The 18,997-nt window shown below is 39.6% G+C and overlaps 1 protein-coding gene across 4 annotated transcripts in view; it reads left to right on the top strand.

Moving 5' to 3' along the window:
• The window catches only part of BUB1 (BUB1 mitotic checkpoint serine/threonine kinase), a 41,519-nt gene extending 25,468 nt beyond the window's left edge, over positions 1 to 16,051 (top strand). For all 4 annotated transcript variants that reach the window (XM_027129014.1, XM_027129016.1, XM_027129015.1 and 1 more), the window contains exons 18-25: positions 4,057 to 4,292; positions 5,446 to 5,589; positions 12,413 to 12,528; positions 12,839 to 13,000; positions 13,178 to 13,335; positions 13,435 to 13,609; positions 14,161 to 14,267; positions 15,729 to 16,051. In XM_027129014.1, coding sequence (XP_026984815.1) covers positions 4,057 to 4,292; positions 5,446 to 5,589; positions 12,413 to 12,528; positions 12,839 to 13,000; positions 13,178 to 13,335; positions 13,435 to 13,609; positions 14,161 to 14,267; positions 15,729 to 15,924 — 1,294 coding nt within the window. In that variant the 3' untranslated portion in view covers positions 15,925 to 16,051. The remainder of the gene's footprint in view (positions 1 to 4,056; positions 4,293 to 5,445; positions 5,590 to 12,412; positions 12,529 to 12,838; positions 13,001 to 13,177; positions 13,336 to 13,434; positions 13,610 to 14,160; positions 14,268 to 15,728) is intronic.
• The last annotated feature ends 2,946 nt before the right edge of the window (positions 16,052 to 18,997 follow it).

Genomic DNA, 18,997 nt, shown 5'->3' with positions numbered 1-18,997 from the left:
AACACCTAATTGCTTCTGTATACCCATTATAATTGAGAAAATCAATAACTTTCTTTTTTTTTTCTTCTTTTTGGCTGTGTTGGGTCTTCGTTGCTGCGCACAGGCTTTCTCTAGTTGTGATGAGCACGGGCTACTCCTCGTTGCGGTGCGTGGCCTTCTTATTGCGGTGGCTTCTCTTGTTGCGGAGCACAGGCTATAGGCGCGTCAGTAGTTGGAGCACACGGGCTCCAGTAGTTGCAGCACGTGGGCTCAGTAGTTGTGGTGTGCGGGCTCTAGGGCGAGGGGGCTTCAGTAGTTGTGGTGCGCGGGCTTAGTTGCTCCATGGCATGTGAGATCTTCCCAGACCAGGGATCAAACGCGTGTACCCTGAATTGGCAGGCAGATTCTTAACCACTGCACCACCAGGGAAGTCCTAATAACTTTCTTTTGAGGAAGAAGATAGAATGTTTAAGCCTCTTAGGTTCTGATGCAAAATGCAGACTTCCCATACATACACTAATGCTTTGCAGAAGTAAAATTCTGCCATATTTGAATAGTCTGGTGAATGTCATAGACGCTAAAAGTAGCTACAATCTTTTGAGTATTTATTATATTCCTGCACAGCACTTAACGCTCTTCATGTACTGCACCCTTTAACTAAGCCTTATAATAACTTTAATTGTAGGAACTTTTCTTTTCCAGCATTATAGATGAGGAAACCAGATCCAGAGGGCTAAATAAAGGACCCAAAGCCATACGGCTTCTACTTTGCAGCCCTGGGATTTGAACCCCTATCTCTGATTTCAGAATCCTCGCTCTCACCACTATGCTGTACTGCTTCTTATTATCAAAAACCTCTTCTTGAACTAAGACCCCAGTAAATAAATGATTGGATTAAAGGACATGAGCAGAACTTACAAAAGAAAAATTAATGAATAAACATGTAGAAAAGGGTTAACTCACTAGAAATAAAATTAATGCAAATTAAATAGATTTTGCCTTTTAATTTAAAATTTTACTCAGTGGGCATAGTCTATTACTGCCCACCAGGAATCTTCCTTTGTGCAGCTAAACTTTTGACTCATAAGACTACCATAAACCACACTTGGCATAAGATTAATTTAGATGTATGTAGGACAAAAATCACTGTTGCCAGCAGGGTAATACTGTCCAAGAAACTATTGTCTTTGACTGCATGTGACAGTTAAGCTGCAAGGAAACAAGACTCGTGGGGAGACACCCAGGGACAGAGGCTTCCTTAGCTTCGAAACCTTCTTCCCAGGGAGTCAGTGGCTCTTGCAACACTCCATAGATTCAGTTTCCAGAGTCCCTGCCAGGGACAGGCCCATTACGAGAATCATTATACCTGAAGCCCGAATCTATGGATTCCCAGCACATGTTCATAATTCTCCCAGTCTAGATACAGCTATTTTTTATCATAAGCATTGATGACAGTGATACCTTACCTTTTAAGTTTTCAGTGGAGAAGGGGAAGAGCTAGAAAGTTAACCAAAATTCACAGTTTTGTGGAGAAGGGAAAAGGATTTTATTCATCGTTTATGCACCCACAATAATTTGGGCACTCATGTTGCTAGTAGCAATGTACATGGGTTTGGAAACACATCTGTTTTGTTGTAATATAAAATACTGGAGATATGTTCAATATCTAAGAACAAGGGAATTGTTACACTTCATCATACATCCACTGGATTAAATGGTGTACAGCATTAAAATCCACAGTAGAACTGTGGAGAAACCCAGCAGACACCACCTTTCCCAAATAATCAGGCTAACGTCACCCGTGATGACACATGGTGATGTCATGGGAGGAGAAGGGTCACCTCTGTGATATTCTCCCCAAACCAATACTCATAGTCTAGCCAGGAGGAAAACAAGAGAAACCCAGGGCTTCCCTCGTGGCGCAGTGGTTGAGAGTCCGCCTGCCGATGCAGGGGGCGTGGGTTCGTGCCCCGGTCAGGGAGGATCCCGCATGCCGCGGAGCGGCTGGGCCCGTGGGCCGTGGCTGCTAGGCCTCTGCGTCCGGAGCCCATGCTCCGCAACGGGAGAGGCCGCAGCAGTGAGAGGCCCATGTACCACAAAAAAAAAAAAAGAAACCCAAATTGAGGGACAGTCTACAAAATAGCTGGCCAGTACTCCTCAAAACCGACAAGGTCTTAGGAAACTAGGAAAGACTAAGAAAGTGTCACAGAGAAGAGAGTAAGAAGGCTGACAACTAATGCAGCATAGTGTCCACGATTGGATCCTAGAGCAAACATGGGGCCTTGTGGAAAACCTGGCGAAATCCAAACGAGGTCTGGAGGTTAGTCAATAGTAATATGACAAAGGTTGGTTTATTGGTTTTGACAAGAGAGCCACTTTAATGTGAGGTGGTAACACTAGAGGAATTTGGTGAGGAACATATGGGAATTCTCTTTTATCTCTGTGACATTTCTTTAAATCTAAATTCCAAAATTAGTTTATTATTTTAAAAATTCATGGTAGGAAAATGCCTATGTCAAGAAGTAAAAAATGCAACATGAAGTTGCATGAATTCATTTGTATAAAAATATATACTCGTGCATCTGTTTGTAGATATGTGGATCTAAAGGTGCAGAGAGAATATGTGTGTGGAGACGTATGTACAGTCCAAACTTGCTATTTGTATTGGTTCTTTTCTATAAAATCACTGCAAACACTGAATTAGCAAAGACTGACCCATTGCTTCTAGGGGAAATACACAGTTAGGATCCTACAGGCCTGTGGTCACAACACTTTGTTTAAAGACACTTATTTAGGGCTTCCCTTGTGGCTCAGTGGTTAAAAATCTGCCTGCCAATGCAGGGGACACGGGTTCGAGCCCTGGTCTGGGAAGATCCCACATGCCACGGAGCAACTAAGCCTGTGTGCCACAACTACTGAGCCTGCGATCTAGAGCCCGCAAGCCACAACTACTGAGCCCGCGTGCCACACTACTGAAGTCCATGCATCTAGAGCCCGTGCTCCGCAACAAGAGAAGCCACCGCAGTGAGAAGCCCGCGCACCAAAACGAAGAGTAGCCCCCACTCACCGCAACTAGAGAAAGCCCATGTGCAGCAACGAGACCCAATACAGCCAAAAAGAAATAAATAAAATAAATAAATTTATATTAAAAAAACACTTATTTAATATATACTATTGATTCATTAACATTGAACTCATGGCCAAGAGCACTGTAACCCATGCCTGAACAAAACTTACCCAACAAATATTTTCTCCACAAGACACATCACAGCCTTCTTGCACTTAGGAACGCTAGACAGCACTTGAGCACTGCACTTGGGGAACAGTTAAACAGCTAAATCACCAACTAAAAGCACAGAAATGCGAGAAAAAGAAGCACCCCACATCCCCACATCGCCAACCACACTGTGAGAGGACGCTGTTTACAGTATGAGCCGAAATGAGAAGGCAGAGCGCCACCTTGCTCGACCTCACCTGGGAACATAAATGTTGAGTGACTCAAATTTTTCATTGTTCTGCACGTCTTGAGATGACAGCAAAAGCACCATGAGTGTTGTTTGGGGTAACAAATAAATATTTTCACGTAGGTGAATTCACAGGTATGGAATCCTTGAGGAATGAGAATCGACTGTGTGTGTGTGCGCGTGCGTGTGTAGAAATGTACTGGTGTTCGGTTGTTGGACTATGGCTGACATTTTCTGTTTGTTTCAGTGTTATAAAAGAAGCCATTTTTGGAATAAAATCTTCAGTCCCTATTACAGTAGTGATGCTTAGAAGACAACTTGAGAAAATAAACCCTTTCCTACCAACATCTCCTACTAAAGAATATCCAATGTGTCACCTCACCTATTTAATATATTACCACGTTTCTTATTTTATTTCTATTCATATTGTACGAGCTGTGTATCTGCATATATTTGTTTGTATGAAGAAAATGCTTTAATAAACTCTTTGTGAAGCAGTTTTGAAATCTCATTCCTAGAATGAAAAGGAAACTGTTTTGTGGGATTTTTATGTGTTCAAACCCAATAAAGCTTGTAATCATGTGTGTTTATCTTGTCCCTTTAACACATCCAGTCCGATTGAAGAGAAAAGCTCAGAACCAGCGTTCCCCACAGATGTCTCTTCAGCATCCTTGCTCCGTCTGAGCCAACCTGCTGCAGCTGTGCTAACCAGCGAGGCCGAGTGGGGCCTCAAGGCCTGTAAACTCACAGACCCTGACTTTGCCCCTGCAGAGGATCCAGCAGACGCCAATGCCAGGTTCCAGGCAGAACCAATGCAGACAGGCTTGCTTGGGAATATCGACGCTCCAGGTGTGAACAGATGCTCATTCTTAATTGTTCCCTGAATAAGGACAATAACCTGTTAAAAGCTGTTCCATGAAAGAAGCTCAAAGAGCAGGGCCTTGAATGCCGTTGAGTAGAACGCAAGCTCAGACAAACTTGCATGCTGTATCACCGAGCATACAACAGTAACATACTTGAAGGACTAATTAATTTGTTTTAATTTTAAAAGGTATCAAAATAACTACTGTTGGAAAAGAGAGCTGGAATTGGAGGGCCCATTATGCCAGGCGTTTAATCTAATACTGTTATCCCCATTTTACAGAAAAGTAAACAGGCTCAGGGTTAAAGGACCCCACCCCCACCCCAAGGTTACACAGAAACAATCTTAACAGTGGACAAGAGCACAGACTCTGGAGATAGACTAGCTAGATTCTAATCCTAGCTCTCTGTCTTAGGCTGTCTTGTGATCTTGGCCAAGAGTATTTCAATTCTCTGTGGCCCTGTTTTCTATAAAGTGGAGGGGTTGGCAGTACCTACTTTAGGGTCTTACTGTTAGGACCAAGTGAGTTAGTAAACATCAAGGGCTCAGAAAAGTGTCCCGCATCTGCTTAGCACTAGTAAATATCAGTCATGTTGGATTAGTCTTTGATAACTGCCACTAATAGAATTTTTTATAACATTCTAAATTGGGCAGAAACTTTTTTCTTCCCTTTAGAAACGGTTTCTCTTTGTGGACCCAAAGTATATCTCATACAGACAAATTGCACGTAGGTAGTATGTGTTAAAAGGCAGCGTGTTTTATAAATAGAAGTGGAAAGCAATTTAAAGAATACATATATGATCGTGTTAGAAGTAACTAATCTCCAAGTTTCCCTTTAAGACATGTACCCATAATTGTGTTAAAGGCAAAATCTAGAATAGATGCCCTTGGTGTTAATTTCCTTTGTCCCAACTGAATATTGATTTAAATTTGTAGATCTAAAATGACAGATAATGAACTGTGCAGAAGTACCCATTTTGACTTTTGAAAATGGTTCTTTATTATTTGAATCAATGCTCTTTAAAGATAAGGCTTTTGAAAGCTTATTTAATGAATGTCTCCACTTGCTTTGTCTATGATTTATTTGGTAAAAGTCTTGGATACTGAATTCCTTTTCCTTTTTGTTCCTGTTCCTTTAAGACTTCACTGTTGAGAATCCCTGGGATGATGAGTTGATTGTCAAACTTTTATCTGGGCTTTCTAAACCAGTGAGTTCCTATGCAAATACTTACGAATGGCAGTGTAAACTTCCAGCCATCAAACCCAAGACTGAATTTCAACTGGGTAAGAACCATATGGGTAATAAAACTTTAAACTCTATTTTTCTCTGTGGGAAGTTGATGTTTATTCCTCCTGGCACCGCCCTCACCCCTACCCCTCCACCCCCTCTCCCACTTCCAGTAAAAAGTTTTATCTGTAGTATTAAGATGAGAACATTTTGTTAAGGCATGACTGTAGGATTTCGATTGCTGTTGGGACTATAACTTATAAAGGGCAATTTGGCAATATCTATCAAAATTTAAAATGCATATACTTTTAGACCCAGACATCCACTTTTAAGAATTTCCTGCAGATACACTTGGATATATTCAAAGTAAGGTGTGTGTAAAGCAACAGATTGGAAACAACATAGGCATCTAAGGGGACCGCTTAAATAAATTATGCGACATCTCCACAGTAAACTACAGCTCACTCTGCAGCTAGGGAATGATCTCCAAAACATGCTGCTAAGTGAAAGGGCAGACTAGTGTTATATGCTGCTTTTTATTTCTTAAAAAGGGGCAAGATAATATATATTCATATTTGATAGTATTTCCAGAGAACACTTGAAGGGTACTCAAAACTAATAAAAATGGTTAATTGTTAGTGGAAGGGGAAACAGGGTAGATGTGGATAACAGTGGGAGCAAGACTTCTCATAATATACTTTACACACACACACACACACACACACACACACATACATTCCCCTATTAACATCTTGTATCGGTGTGGTACATTTGTTAAAGTTGATGAGCCAATATTGATACATTATTATTAACTACAGTTCATAGTTTACATTAGGATTCATTCTTTGTGTTGTACATTCTGTGGGGTTTGACAGATGTGTAACGACATGCATCTGTCATTACAGTATCATACAGAACCGTTTCAGTGCCCTAAACCCCTGCGCTTCATCTATTCATCCCTTCCTCCCTCTACCTGAAACCCTAGCAACCACTAATCTCCTACTGCCGTCCCCACATAGTTGTAATCATTACAGTATATAGACTTTTCAGATTGGCTTCTTTTGCTTAGCAATATGCATTTAAGTTTCCTCCATGTCTTTTCATGACTTGATAGCTCTATCTTTTTCATCTCTGAGGAGTATTCCATTGTGGGAAGGTACTTTTGTTTATTTATCCATTCACCTATTGAAGGATATCTTGGTTGCTTCCAAGTTTTGGCAATGATGAATAAAGCTGCTGTAAACATTCCTGTACAGTTTTTGTGTGGACGTAAGTTTTCAGTTCATTTGGGTAAGTACTAAGGAGTGTGATTGCTGGATCATATAGTTAAGGCTATGTTTACTTTTGTAAGAAACTGCCAAACTGTCTTCCAACGGGGTTTGTACCATTTTGAATTCCCACAGCAATGAATGAGAATTCTGTTGCTCCACATTCTTGTCAGCATGTGGTATTGTCAGTGTTTGGGGTTTTAGCCATTCTAGTAGATGTGCAGTGGTATTTCACTATTGTCTTTAATTTGCAATTCTTAAATTATGTATGATGTTGAACATTTTTTCATATGTTTATTTGCCATCTGAATACCTTCTTTCCTGAGATTTATGTTCAGATCGTTTGCCCATTTTTCAATCAGGTTGTTTGTTTTCTTATTAAGAGTTCATTGTATATTTTGGCTATACAGTAGTCCTTTATCAGTTGTTTTACAAAGATTTTCCCCCAGCCTCTGGCTTGTCTTTTCATTCTATTAGCTGTGTTTTTTGCGGAGTATTTTCCATTTTAATCAAGTCCAGTTTATCACTTTTTTCCTTTCACGGATCATGCTTTGGGTGTTGTATCCAAGAGGTCATCGGCAAACCCAAGGTCACCTAGATATTCTCCTACGTTATCTGCTAGGAATTTTGTAGATTTGTGTTATGTATTCAGATCTATGAACCATTTTGAATTAACTTCTGTCAAAGGTGTAAGATCTGTGTCTAGATTCATTTTGCATGTTGATGTTCAGTTGTTCCATCACCATTTGTTGAAAAGACTATCTTTCCTGCATTGAATAGCCTTTATTCTTTTGTCAGTGATCAATTGACTATATTCGTTTGGGTCTATTGCTGGGCTCTCTCCTCTGTTTCATTAATGTATTCGCCTATTCACCAATACCACACTGTCCTGATTTTGGTAGCTTTTATAGTAAGTCTTGATGTTGGGTAGGGTCGGTCCTCCAATTTGTTCTCCTTCAATACTGTGTTGGCTGTCTGATTCTTTTGCCTTTCCATATAAACTTTAGAATTAGTTTGTCATTATCCACAAAAATGACTTGGTGGGATTTTGCTTGGTATTGCATTGAATCTATAGATCAGGTTTGGAAGAACTTCACAATGCTGTGTCTTCCTATCTGTGTATATAGAATATCTCTCCATATATTTAGATTTTTAAATTTGTTTCATCAGAGTTTTATAGTTTTCCTCATGTAGACCTTGTACATTTTTTGTTACATTTATACTTAAATATTTCATTGGGGGGGAGTTGCTAATGTAAATTGTATTGTGTTTTTAATTTCAAATTCCACTTATTCATTTTTGGTACATGTGGCATAGAACTAACTGTTCATAGTATTCCTTTATTATCCTTTTAATGTCCATAGGATCTGTAGTGATGCCCCCTCTTTCATTTCTGGTATTAGTAATATGTGTCCTCCCTAATTTTTCTTAGTTGGCCTGGCAGAAGCTTATCAATTTCATTGATGTTTTCAAAGAACCAACTTTTTTTCCCACAGAACCAACTTTTGTTTTCATTGATTTCCTCTACTGATTTTCAGTTTTAAATTTTGTTGATTTCTACTCTGATTCTTATTTTTCCTTTTCTTCTGCTTACTTTGGATTTAATTTGCTCTTCTTTTTCCAGTTTTCTAAGGTGGAAACTAAGATTATTGATTTTAGATCTTCTTTTCTAACATATGCATTCAATGCTATAAATTTCTAATACTGCATTTTCCACATCTCACAATTTCCATAAATTATGTTTTCAAAGTGTGTTATTTAATCTCCAAGTTTTGGGGGACTTACCAGCTATCCTTCTGTTATTGATTACCAGCTTAATTCCACTGTGATCTGAGTGCATACTTTGTATGATTTCTTTCTTTCTTTTTTTTTTTTTAATTTGGTGAAGTTGTGTTATATGGCCTAGAATGTGGTCTTTCTTGATTACTGTTCCATGTAAGCTTGAAAAGAATGTATATTCCACTGTTGTTAAATTAAGTATTTCATGAATGTCTATTAGATCCAGTTGATTGGTAGTGGTGCTGTTCAGTTCAACCATGCCCTTAAGGATTTTGTGCCTGTTGGATCTGTCAATTGCTGATAGAGGGATGTAGAAATCTCCAACTATAATAGTGAATTGATTTATTCTCCTTGCAAGTCTGTCAATTTTTGCCTATTTTGATGCTCTGTTCTTAGGCTCATACACATTAAGGATTGTTATGTCTTGGAGAACTGAGCCCTATATCATTATGTAATGCCTTTCTTTATCCTTGATAACTTTCCTTACTCTTAAGTCTGTTCTGTGTAAAATTAATATAGCTACACCAGCTTTCTGTTGATTAATGTTAGCGTGACATATCTTTCTCCATGCCTTTACTTTTATTTTTTCTGTGTCTTTATATTTAGGGTGTGTTTCTTGTAGACAACATATAGTTGGGTCTTGTATTTTTATCTATTGTGATATAGTTGGATTAATATCTACTCTATTTGTTACTGTTTTCTATTTATTGCCCTTGTTCTTCATTTCCTTTTTTGTCTTTCACTCTCTTTCTGCCTTCTCTGGTTTTAATTATTTATGTGATTCTATTTTCTCTCTTCTCTTAGAATATCAATTACACTTCTTTCTTTACTTTTTTTAGTGGTTGCCCTAGAGCTTGCAATGTACGTTTACAAGTAATCCATGTCCACCTTCCAATAACACTATACTGCTTCACAAATAGCACAAGTCCCTTATAACAGAATGTTACCAATTCCTCCCTCTTCCCCCTTATGGCATTACTCTCACTCATTTCACTTACCCACAGGCTGTGCTTACTGAACACATTGTTGCTGTTATTATTTTGAACAGCTGTTAGATCAATTAAGAATAAAAAATAAATAAATAAAAGATTTTACTTTATCTTCATTTATTCCTTTTCCTATACTTTTCTGATCTGAGTTTCTGACCTGTATCATCTTCCTTCCCTCTGAAGAACTTCTTTTTTTCTCTTTTATTAATTTTTATTGGAGTATAGTTGCTTTACAATGTTGTGTTAGTTTCTGCTGTACAGCAAAGTGAATCAGCTATACGTATACATATTGGGTTGGCCAAAAAGTTCGTTCGGGATTTTCCATACGATGTTACGGAACGAATGAACTTTTGGGCCAACCCAATATATCCCCTCTCTTTTGGATTTCCTTCCCATTTAGGTCACCACAGAGCATTGAGTAGAATTCCCTGTGCTATATGTTAGGTTCTCATTAGTTATCTATTTTATGCATAGTATCAATAGTGTATATATGTCAATCCCAATCTCCCAATTCATCCCACCCCCCAGAACTTCTTTTAACATTTCTTGCAAGGCAGGTTTACTGGTGACAGATTGCCTTAATTTTTGTTTGTCTAATGAAGTCTTTATTTCTTCTTCACTTTTGAAAGGGAAGAATTCTTGGTTTGTGGTTTTTTGGCTTTTTTTTTTTTCTTCTTTCAACACTTACTCCACTCTCTTCTTGCTTGTATGGTTTCTGAAGGGAAGTCAGTGTGATTCTTATGCTTGCTCCTCTATAGGTAAGGTGGTTTTATTCCTCTGGTTTCTTTCAATATTTTCTCCTTGTCTGATTTTCTGCAGTTTGAACATGACATGCCTAGATGTAGCTTTTTGGTATTCTTCCTGCTTGGCGTTCTCTGAAATTCCCAGATCTGTGATTTGGTTTCTGTCATTGATTTTGGAAATTTCTCAGCCATCATTACCCCAGCTATGTCTTCTGTTCTCTTTTTCTTCTTCATCCTAGTGTCCCATTACACATTTGTTACCCCTTTTGTAGTTGTCCCATAGTTCTTGAACATTCTTTTTCATTTTATTTTTCTCTTTGCGTTTCAGTGTTGGAAGTTTCTGTTGGCATATTTGTCAAGCTCACAGTTTCTTTTTCCAGCCACATACAGCCTATTGATGAGCCCATCAAAGATATTCTTCATTTTGTCACAGTCCTTTTTTATTTCTAGCGTTTCCTTTTGATTCTTTCTCGGGGTTTGTATTTGTCTTCTTACATTACTCTTGTATTCTTGCATTTTGTTTACCTTTTTCATTACAGCTCTTAGCATATTAATCATAATTTTTTTATTCCTGGTCTTATAATTCCAAAATCTTTTCTATATCTGTATCTGGTTCTGATACTTGCTCTGTCTTTCCAAGCTGTGTTTTTTGTCTTTTATTATGCCTTGTAATTTTTGTTAGAAGCCAGTCCTGATATCCTGCTGAAAGGAACTGAGATAAATAGCCCTTTAGTGTAAGGTTTATGCTTATCTGGCTTGGACTTAGGCAGTGTTTACTATTTTCTGTGGCTGTAGGTATCAAAGGCTGAAATTCCCCTTTGTGTCCTTATTTGTCTCCCCTGTTGTCTTTGGGCTTCCCTAGAGACTTGTTCCTAAATAAGGTCTGAGACATCAGTTCTTTCTGTGGTGCCTCCTCTCCCCACCCCCGCTTCGGTACTGGCCTCAGTGGTAGTTTCTGCTTCTGGGCTCTGCTATTCTCTGTATTCACCTGTCTCCTCAGTTTGGGGGGCAGCAGTTTTCCCTGTGACCTCAGTTCTCTAACAGATCTAAGAGTTGTTGATTTTCAATTTGTTCAGCTTTTTCTTACTGTGAGGGTAGACTGACGACTTCCAAACTCCTTACATGCCAGCTAGAAACCAGAAAGCTACTTTTTTATATTTGATTTTAAACACATGAATTCTTTTTTTAAAAAATTAAAAATCTGTTACAACCTTACCTCTGTCATCTTTCTACCGAATCCAATAACCCCAGTGTAACTGAAAAATATCAAGACAAATCCAGCTGAGGGGCATTCTACAACTTACCAGAACAGTGCTCCTTGGAGCTGTCATGGTCATCAGAACAAAAAGTTAGAAACTGTCACAGCATAGCAGAGTCTGAGGAGACTTGATGAATGTGTCCTAGAACATTAGGGGAAAACTAGTGAAATCTGAATAAAGTGTGGAGTTTAGTTAACAGTAACATACCAGTTTTGGTTCTTGTTTGTTACCAGTGTAACTTGGTTATGTAAAAGTTAGCAGTAGGGGAAACAGGATGCAGAATATACAGAAACTACTATCTTCTCAACTTTTCTATAAATCAAAAACTGTTCTAAAATAGAAAGTTTACTGCAATAAAAATTTTTTAAGTATCTGTTAGAAATATCGGTACAACTACGCTCTGCCCTTTTTATTCTGATGTAAAACGCTTGCATTTTTCAAAGGCGTGTTAGAGCTTTGTTTAGCACTTTGCAGAGGATGTCCACTTGTTCTTTCTGTCATCACAACAGTCTTGCCAAGTAGGCAGCACACGTACTCCCCCTTTAAATATGACAGCACTGGTAAAGAGAGGATGGCTGCCCGAGGCCCTGCTGCTCAGTGACAGGCCTGGGTCCTGGCAGTGCTGCCCTGGCTCCTCCATCACCTCGTTATAAAGGGGGTATTTTGTGGCAGGTATTTGTTTAACTTTCATGTAAGACTGGAAAAACATTTCCTAAGGGAGCTATATCCATTTATATTTATTAAAGCAATTCAAGCACCAAGAAAAATTTACAAATACTTCATTTTGATAGCCTTTAATGTTTTGAGCCTTTTTTTCATTTTGACTTAACTATCTCCTCAGGTTCTTTGCTGGTCTATGTTGATCACCTTCTTGGAGAAGGGGCTTTTGCCCACGTCTATGAAGTTACCCACGGAGATGTGAACGATAGCAAAAATAAGCAGAAATTTGTTTTGAAGGTAAATGATCTGTACAATATAGAAAATGAATTTTAGGGCTAGAGTTTGCCAGCCTCCTTTTTTTTTTTTTTTAAAGATAGTGGTGGTTTCACTTAGGTCTACTGTCAGCACTTAAGAAGCAAAACTATCCCACAAGGATTCAGAATTGCCTCGCCACTAAAATTACCTTGCAGCAGTTCCCACGCTGCAGCAACAATTCATAGCTTGTCATCACTTTCTACCCCACATCCTGCATTTGGATGAAGTGGCTTTCTTGCTATCATTTTCCAGAATGTGAGCTGGATATGAATGTCACATACCTGATTTGCAGGTCCAGAAGCCCGCCAACCCCTGGGAATTCTACATCGGGACCCAGCTGATGGAGAGACTAAAGCCAAGCATGCAACACATGTTTATCAAATTCTATTCTGCCCACCTGTTCCAGAATGGCAGTGTGTTAGTAGGAGATCTCTACAGCTATGGGACATTACTAGTAAGTGTATGGCTTTTATGACAAACAAGAACTGAAGTACATTTTTGGCTTTTGCCTTGCACATACCTTTTGCACTTGGCGCTTTTATTGGAGTGATGGGTGGGGGCAAAGCTCTTGACTTGAAATTTCATTAATCCTGTGCAACCAACTCAGGATTCCACTTTCCATTGTTTCTAGAATGCCATTAACCTCTATAAAAATACCCCTGAAAAAGTGATGCCTCAAGCTCTAGTCCTCGCTTTTGCTATCAGAGTGCTGTGCATGATTGAACAAGTCCATGACTGCGAAATCATCCACGGAGACATCAAGCCAGACAATTTCATACTCGGAAACAGGCAAGTTGCCCTTTTAACAGGTCCTTCTCTTACCGTTTCCCCAGCAGCCTTTTATTATCTGTGTTCACGCAGCCTGACCCTTGTTTGTGTTTAATATAGATTTTTGGAACAGGACAGTGAAGAAGATGATTTATCTGCTGGCTTGGCACTGATTGACCTGGGTCAGAGTATAGACATGAAACTTTTTCCAAAAGGAACCGTATTTACGGCAAAGTGTGAAACATCTGGTTTCCAGTGTACTGAGATGCTCAGTAACAAGCCCTGGAACTACCAGGTAGAGAACTAGAGTGAGAGATTTGAAAACATTTCCCTGTATGACACTCACTATAATTTCAAAAAGAATTTGGGAATCTAGATAGTTCGAGCTGATCTAGTCTTCTTCTAGCCCTGGATTCAGACGATGCTCCAGGGTTGTTTCCAGTTGTGGACACGTCACACCTCAGGAGGTTTGGAGCACAGTTCGAAAACCACAGCCAGTCCTGGGGGGAGGAGCTGGGAGGACTTGCAAGCGGCTTAGTGTTGTGTTTGCCTCTGCATGACAAAACGAAGGATGCGGTAGCTCAGGAAGAGCAGAGCTTCCCAAGACTCTTCCTAGGGAGGTGGCGGGTGATCTGCCGTCCGTGGAAGCCTCCAGCAAAGCCTAGATGGGCACTCATAGGACGTGTCAGTGTGGGGTTAATGCACACTTCCAGAATTCTTTAGAAGTGAAATCCTGTGACTATTTATTTCCTGTGATTTATCATATTTGCTGCATAACTTAGACATGGGAATATACTCAAGTGTAAAATACTGTATTAGTCATATATACCCATATTTTCTTTATAGATTGATTACTTTGGAGTTGCTGCAACAGTGTACTGCATGCTTTTTGGCACTTACATGAAAGTGAAAAATGAAGGGGGAGTCTGGAAGCCTGAAGGTCTTTTTAGAAGGTTGGTATTAGCATTGGTGCTACAGTGAAAAGAATAAATACAGTAGAATGTTGGATTCCATCTGGTGGAAAATGGATCTTTGCCACAGAAGACCCATGCCTTGAGAAGTAGGGTGAAATAGCATAACCCTGGGCCCTGGGTGCAGTGAGCAAGTTATTTAAGTGCTTCTGTTTCTCCATTTGTAACTTTTGTGTAACAAGTTGTGTGGAGACATTTCATTGGATCTTCAGTTTCTCCTATGTATAACAGATTCAACATATCCATTCTTTTTTTTTTTGAATTTTTAAAATTTTATTATTATTTTTTTAATAGATCTTCACTCGAGTATACTTGCTTCACAATACCGTGTTAGCTTCTGTTGTACAACAAAGCGAATCAGCCATATGCATACACATGTCCCCATATCCCCTCCCTCTTGAGCCTCCCTCCCACCCTCCCTATCCCACCCCTCTAGGTCATCGCAAAGCACCGAGCCGATCTCCCTGTGCTATGCGGCTGCTTCCCACTAGCTAACTGTTTTACATTTAGTAGTGTATATATGTTGATGCTACTCTCACTTCGCCCCAGCTTCCCCCTCCCACCCCATGTCCTCAAGTCCATTCTCTATGTCTATATCTTTATTCCTGCCCTGCAACTATGTTCATCAGTGCCTTTTTTTTTTTTACATTCCATATATATGCGTTAGCATATGGTATTTGTTTTTCTCTTTCTGATTTGCTTCATTCCATTGTATATATGTGCCACATCTTCTTTATCCATTCATCTGTCAATGGACATTTAGGTTGGTTCCATGTCCTGGCTATTGTAAATAGTAGTTCTGCAATGAACACTGTGGTACATGACTCTTTTTGCATTATGGTTTTCTCAGGGTATCTGTCCAGTAGTGGGATTGCTGGGTCGTATGGTAGTTCTATTTTTAGTTTTTTAAGGAACCTCCATACTGTTTTCCGTAGTGGTTGTATCAATTTACATTCCCACCAACATATCCATTCTTGATGCATTAGGTTGGGTTGAGGTTAGAGTTAAGTCAGATGCAAGAGTGGGATTGCCCTGCACGCTGAAGGCTACTTTTTAAAAAAATAATTTATTTATTTATTGGCTGCATTGGGTCTTTGTTGCTGCACACGGGCTTTCTCTAGTTTCAGCAAGCAGGGGCTACTCTTCGTTGCAGTGCATGGGCTTCTTATTGAGGTGGCTTCTCTTTTTGCGGAGCATGGGCTCTAGGCCCACAGGCTTCAGTAGTTGTGGCACGTGGGCCCAGTAGCTGTGGCTCACAGGCTCTAGAGCGCAGGCTCAGTAGTTGTGGCGCATGGTCTGAGTTGCTCTGCGGCATGTGGGATCTTCCCAGACCAGGGCTTGAACCCGTGTCCCCTGCATTGGCAGGTGGATTCTTAACCACTGAGCCACCAGGGAAGCCCTGAAGGCTACATTTTATCCTTCATTTATGCTTTGTCTCTCCAGGCTTCCTCATCTGGATATGTGGAATGAATTTTTTCACATAATGTTGAATATACCAGATTGTCATCATCTTCCATCTTTGGATTTGTTAAGGCAGAAGCTGAAGAAAGTATTTCAAGAACACTATACAAACAAGATTAAGACCCTTCGTAATAGGCTAATTGTACTGCTCTTAGAATATAAGCGTTCTCGAAAATAAAATATGGACACTCCCTAAAAGTCTCTTTGTAAATGCTGGCCTGCTCACTTTGAACCTTGATGTTTCCACATTTATTGTTTATGTAAATGTTTCTTAAAAATAAAGCCCACAAAGTATATCCCTGGGACATAGTTGTTACAAATATTTCAACAAAATACACAACACAGTAACATCCCTACGTAGCAGGCTGACTGGGCAGCTCTTGGGATGCAAGCATTCATGAGAGTAATCGGCAAGAGAACATTCTCTAAAAGCACTTTTTAAGCACTGACCTGTTCACTTTAAGCCAAAAAAGAGCCAAGTCAGGTTTGTTTGTTTTTTTCTAAATTTGGGGGTTTATATTTGTGTAAAATAAAAATTCCCCAAATATATTTAGCAGACTTAATGTTTTTATGAATTGAATGTGCCTGTCCTTTATTGTACTTGTTCTTCATTGCTATCCATGGGAAATATTGCAGGTATAAATCTTAAGCTTTGTTTTTTAAAAGCATGATTCAAAAGAATATCTCAGATCTTGAAAATAATCATGTAAGCTCCATGCATCATTAATTAGCTCTGAAATTATAGCAGCCAACTTAGCGTTTATTGACTTAAAGCTGGAAGGGTCCTATAACCTGAATTGACCTTCCCTCCTCTATCCCTCCCTCTTCCCTTAGCACGTGATGAAGACAAATGTGAGGGGACACCCAGTTCAAGAAGACACAGTGACTGGCTTCCGCTTCCACCCTCACTCCCAGCCACCAGGTTCCCCATTCCAGAGACAACCTCAGCCCACATTTTCTGACCTTTCCAAAAATTATTCCATGAATATATATATATATATATATATATATAAAAAATGTTTTTTGACAAAGCTAGCATAATTCTGCTTTTTTTCACCTAATGTATGGTGGAGAATGTAAGTACATATAGAATGGTCTCATTCTTGTGACGGCTGTGTAATATTTGGTTGTATGATATATAGCCATAACTTGTAGTGTAAAATCGTAGAAGCGAAATTGCTGGGTCAAAGGTAAGGGCATTTAAAATTTTGTCTCAGTATTGCAGATAATCCCCCTGTAGGGCTGTGCCAGCAGGGATCAGAGTCTGTTCCCCACACCTCCACCAACAGGACACGTCAGGCTCTTTGACCCTTGCCACTCTGACAGGTGACAAATGGTATTTCCTTGTGGTCTTCATTTGCATTCTCTTCTGAATTAGGCCAAATATATACATATATTCAAGAGCTATGTGTTTTTTTCTTTTTCTGTGAACTCTATCCTTTGTCAGTTTCTCACTTGGGATTGCTCTTTTTCAGTTTAAGTTGTAGGACCCCTTTGTATTTCTCCCAATTGGTCATCTGTCTCTTGACTTAAGATTTCTGTTGACATGAAGATTTTTAATTTTGTTTCGTACTCTGATTTATAAAGTTTTTTAAAGGCTTTTTTGTCTTTTGCATCTTAAAATGCCATCTTCGATTGAGAGAATAAGAAAAGAGTCTTCTAATGTTTTTAATATTAGTACTGATTTAAATACTTAAGACTAAACTTTTGGTTGTTTTAAATCAGATGTCACTTTTTCTTGTTTTTTCTAGCTGGTACTTTGACTATATGAAGACTACTGATTTATATAAAAAGCTTTTCAGTTGATTCTTTTGAAGTTTCCAAGTAAATAACCATCACTATGAAAATGCCGCTTATTTTCTATCTTTGGCAGTTTTTCGCTGGTGATTTTTCTCTTCCCTTCGCCATTGCCCAGGACCATGAGAAGAGGGCTAAACAGGGATGGTGCTGGACGTCTCTGTCTCCTGCTTTAGAAGGAGCTCCTCCCATGTTTATCCAGTAAGCTCGTGAGGCTGGCCTGCGGTAGCCTTTTTTAATCACGTTGAAGGAGTATCCATCCATTTCTTTTTACAAGTGTGAATCATAACATTATTTCACAGTTTTCTTGCCCCTCTTTTCATCTGTATTGGACCAGCTATATGCCATTCCCCTATATGAATGTACCATATTTTAGTTAAACAATTCTCTATTTAGAGACAATTAGTTTCACAATTTTATTGCTACAAAAAAGTGACTGCAGGTACAAATGTGTCTGCAGGATAAATTAATAGAATGGGATTCCAAATATGCTTTATTTTGAAAATAAAGAACGTAACCTATGCGATTGATTCCACATACACTGAAATTGGAAGGAAGTTGATCCAGGGACAAGACCTCATCAGACAAACCAACATTAAATTTACTCTTAAAGTGTCAAAAGTGAGCATTGATAAAGCCAGATTTGTGGAATTTTAAAATTTTTCCTCTTGAAAATGTCTGTTTTCAAAGGAAACAAGACTAAAGTAGATAAGGGTGCTATTTTACTAAACTAATAACGAAATGTGTCCATCCATGAGAGGCAGCTGTGGGTGCCTTCAGTCTTGGGCAGAGAGGACACTTGGCCTCGGCTTCCGGCCCCTGTCAACATATCCTGCGTCCCCGCCAGCCCGTTTGCTGTTACTGGATCTTCAACTCCTATCGCACCCAAGATACCTTCTATGCCATTCACACCAACAACTTCAACCTGACCAGCGTCATCTCAGCACTGCTGCTGCCCATCTGGTGTCCAGTCTATGCCAAGGGCTCCGCTTACATAAACTTCACAGTCAGATTTCCTAAGCAACAGCCTTGTCCCCAGGGAGGAAGTCTCCATCCAAATGAAAGAAGTTGCTTTAAGCACTTCAGGAAAGTAGGTGGGTTTTTTGGTCCATTTCCTGGTACAAACTACAGTGATCATCTTCATTTCATTATAAATTATACACACAAACACACAGTTCATCTGCACAAGGAAATAAGCTCTGCATCTACAGGGCCACCGAGACATCAGAGTTGGAAGGCAAAGAAACGTCCAGCTCACCCACTAAGGAGATGGAGTTTCCCCAGGGACAGAGCTGAGCAGGGGCCCAGCTCATCCTAAGTGCCCAAACACCAGCTACATTCAGCCTAGGTTCTGATTTAATACCTACTCGGGCCAAGGCCTTTCCCATTCATTCCTGGCAGCCCCGCTCCACGTGCTAAGTCCCAGCTAAGAACAAGGCTGGTTACTCCGGAGA

This window comes from Aethalodelphis obliquidens, unplaced genomic scaffold (genome assembly GCF_003676395.1).
Source record: "Aethalodelphis obliquidens isolate GAN/ISIS:26980383/991018 unplaced genomic scaffold, ASM367639v1 scaffold35, whole genome shotgun sequence".
Classification (NCBI taxonomy): Eukaryota; Metazoa; Chordata; class Mammalia; order Artiodactyla; family Delphinidae; genus Aethalodelphis; species Aethalodelphis obliquidens.
Note: the sequence above shows the minus strand (reverse complement) of the source record. Positions and strands in the feature narration are given on the sequence as shown.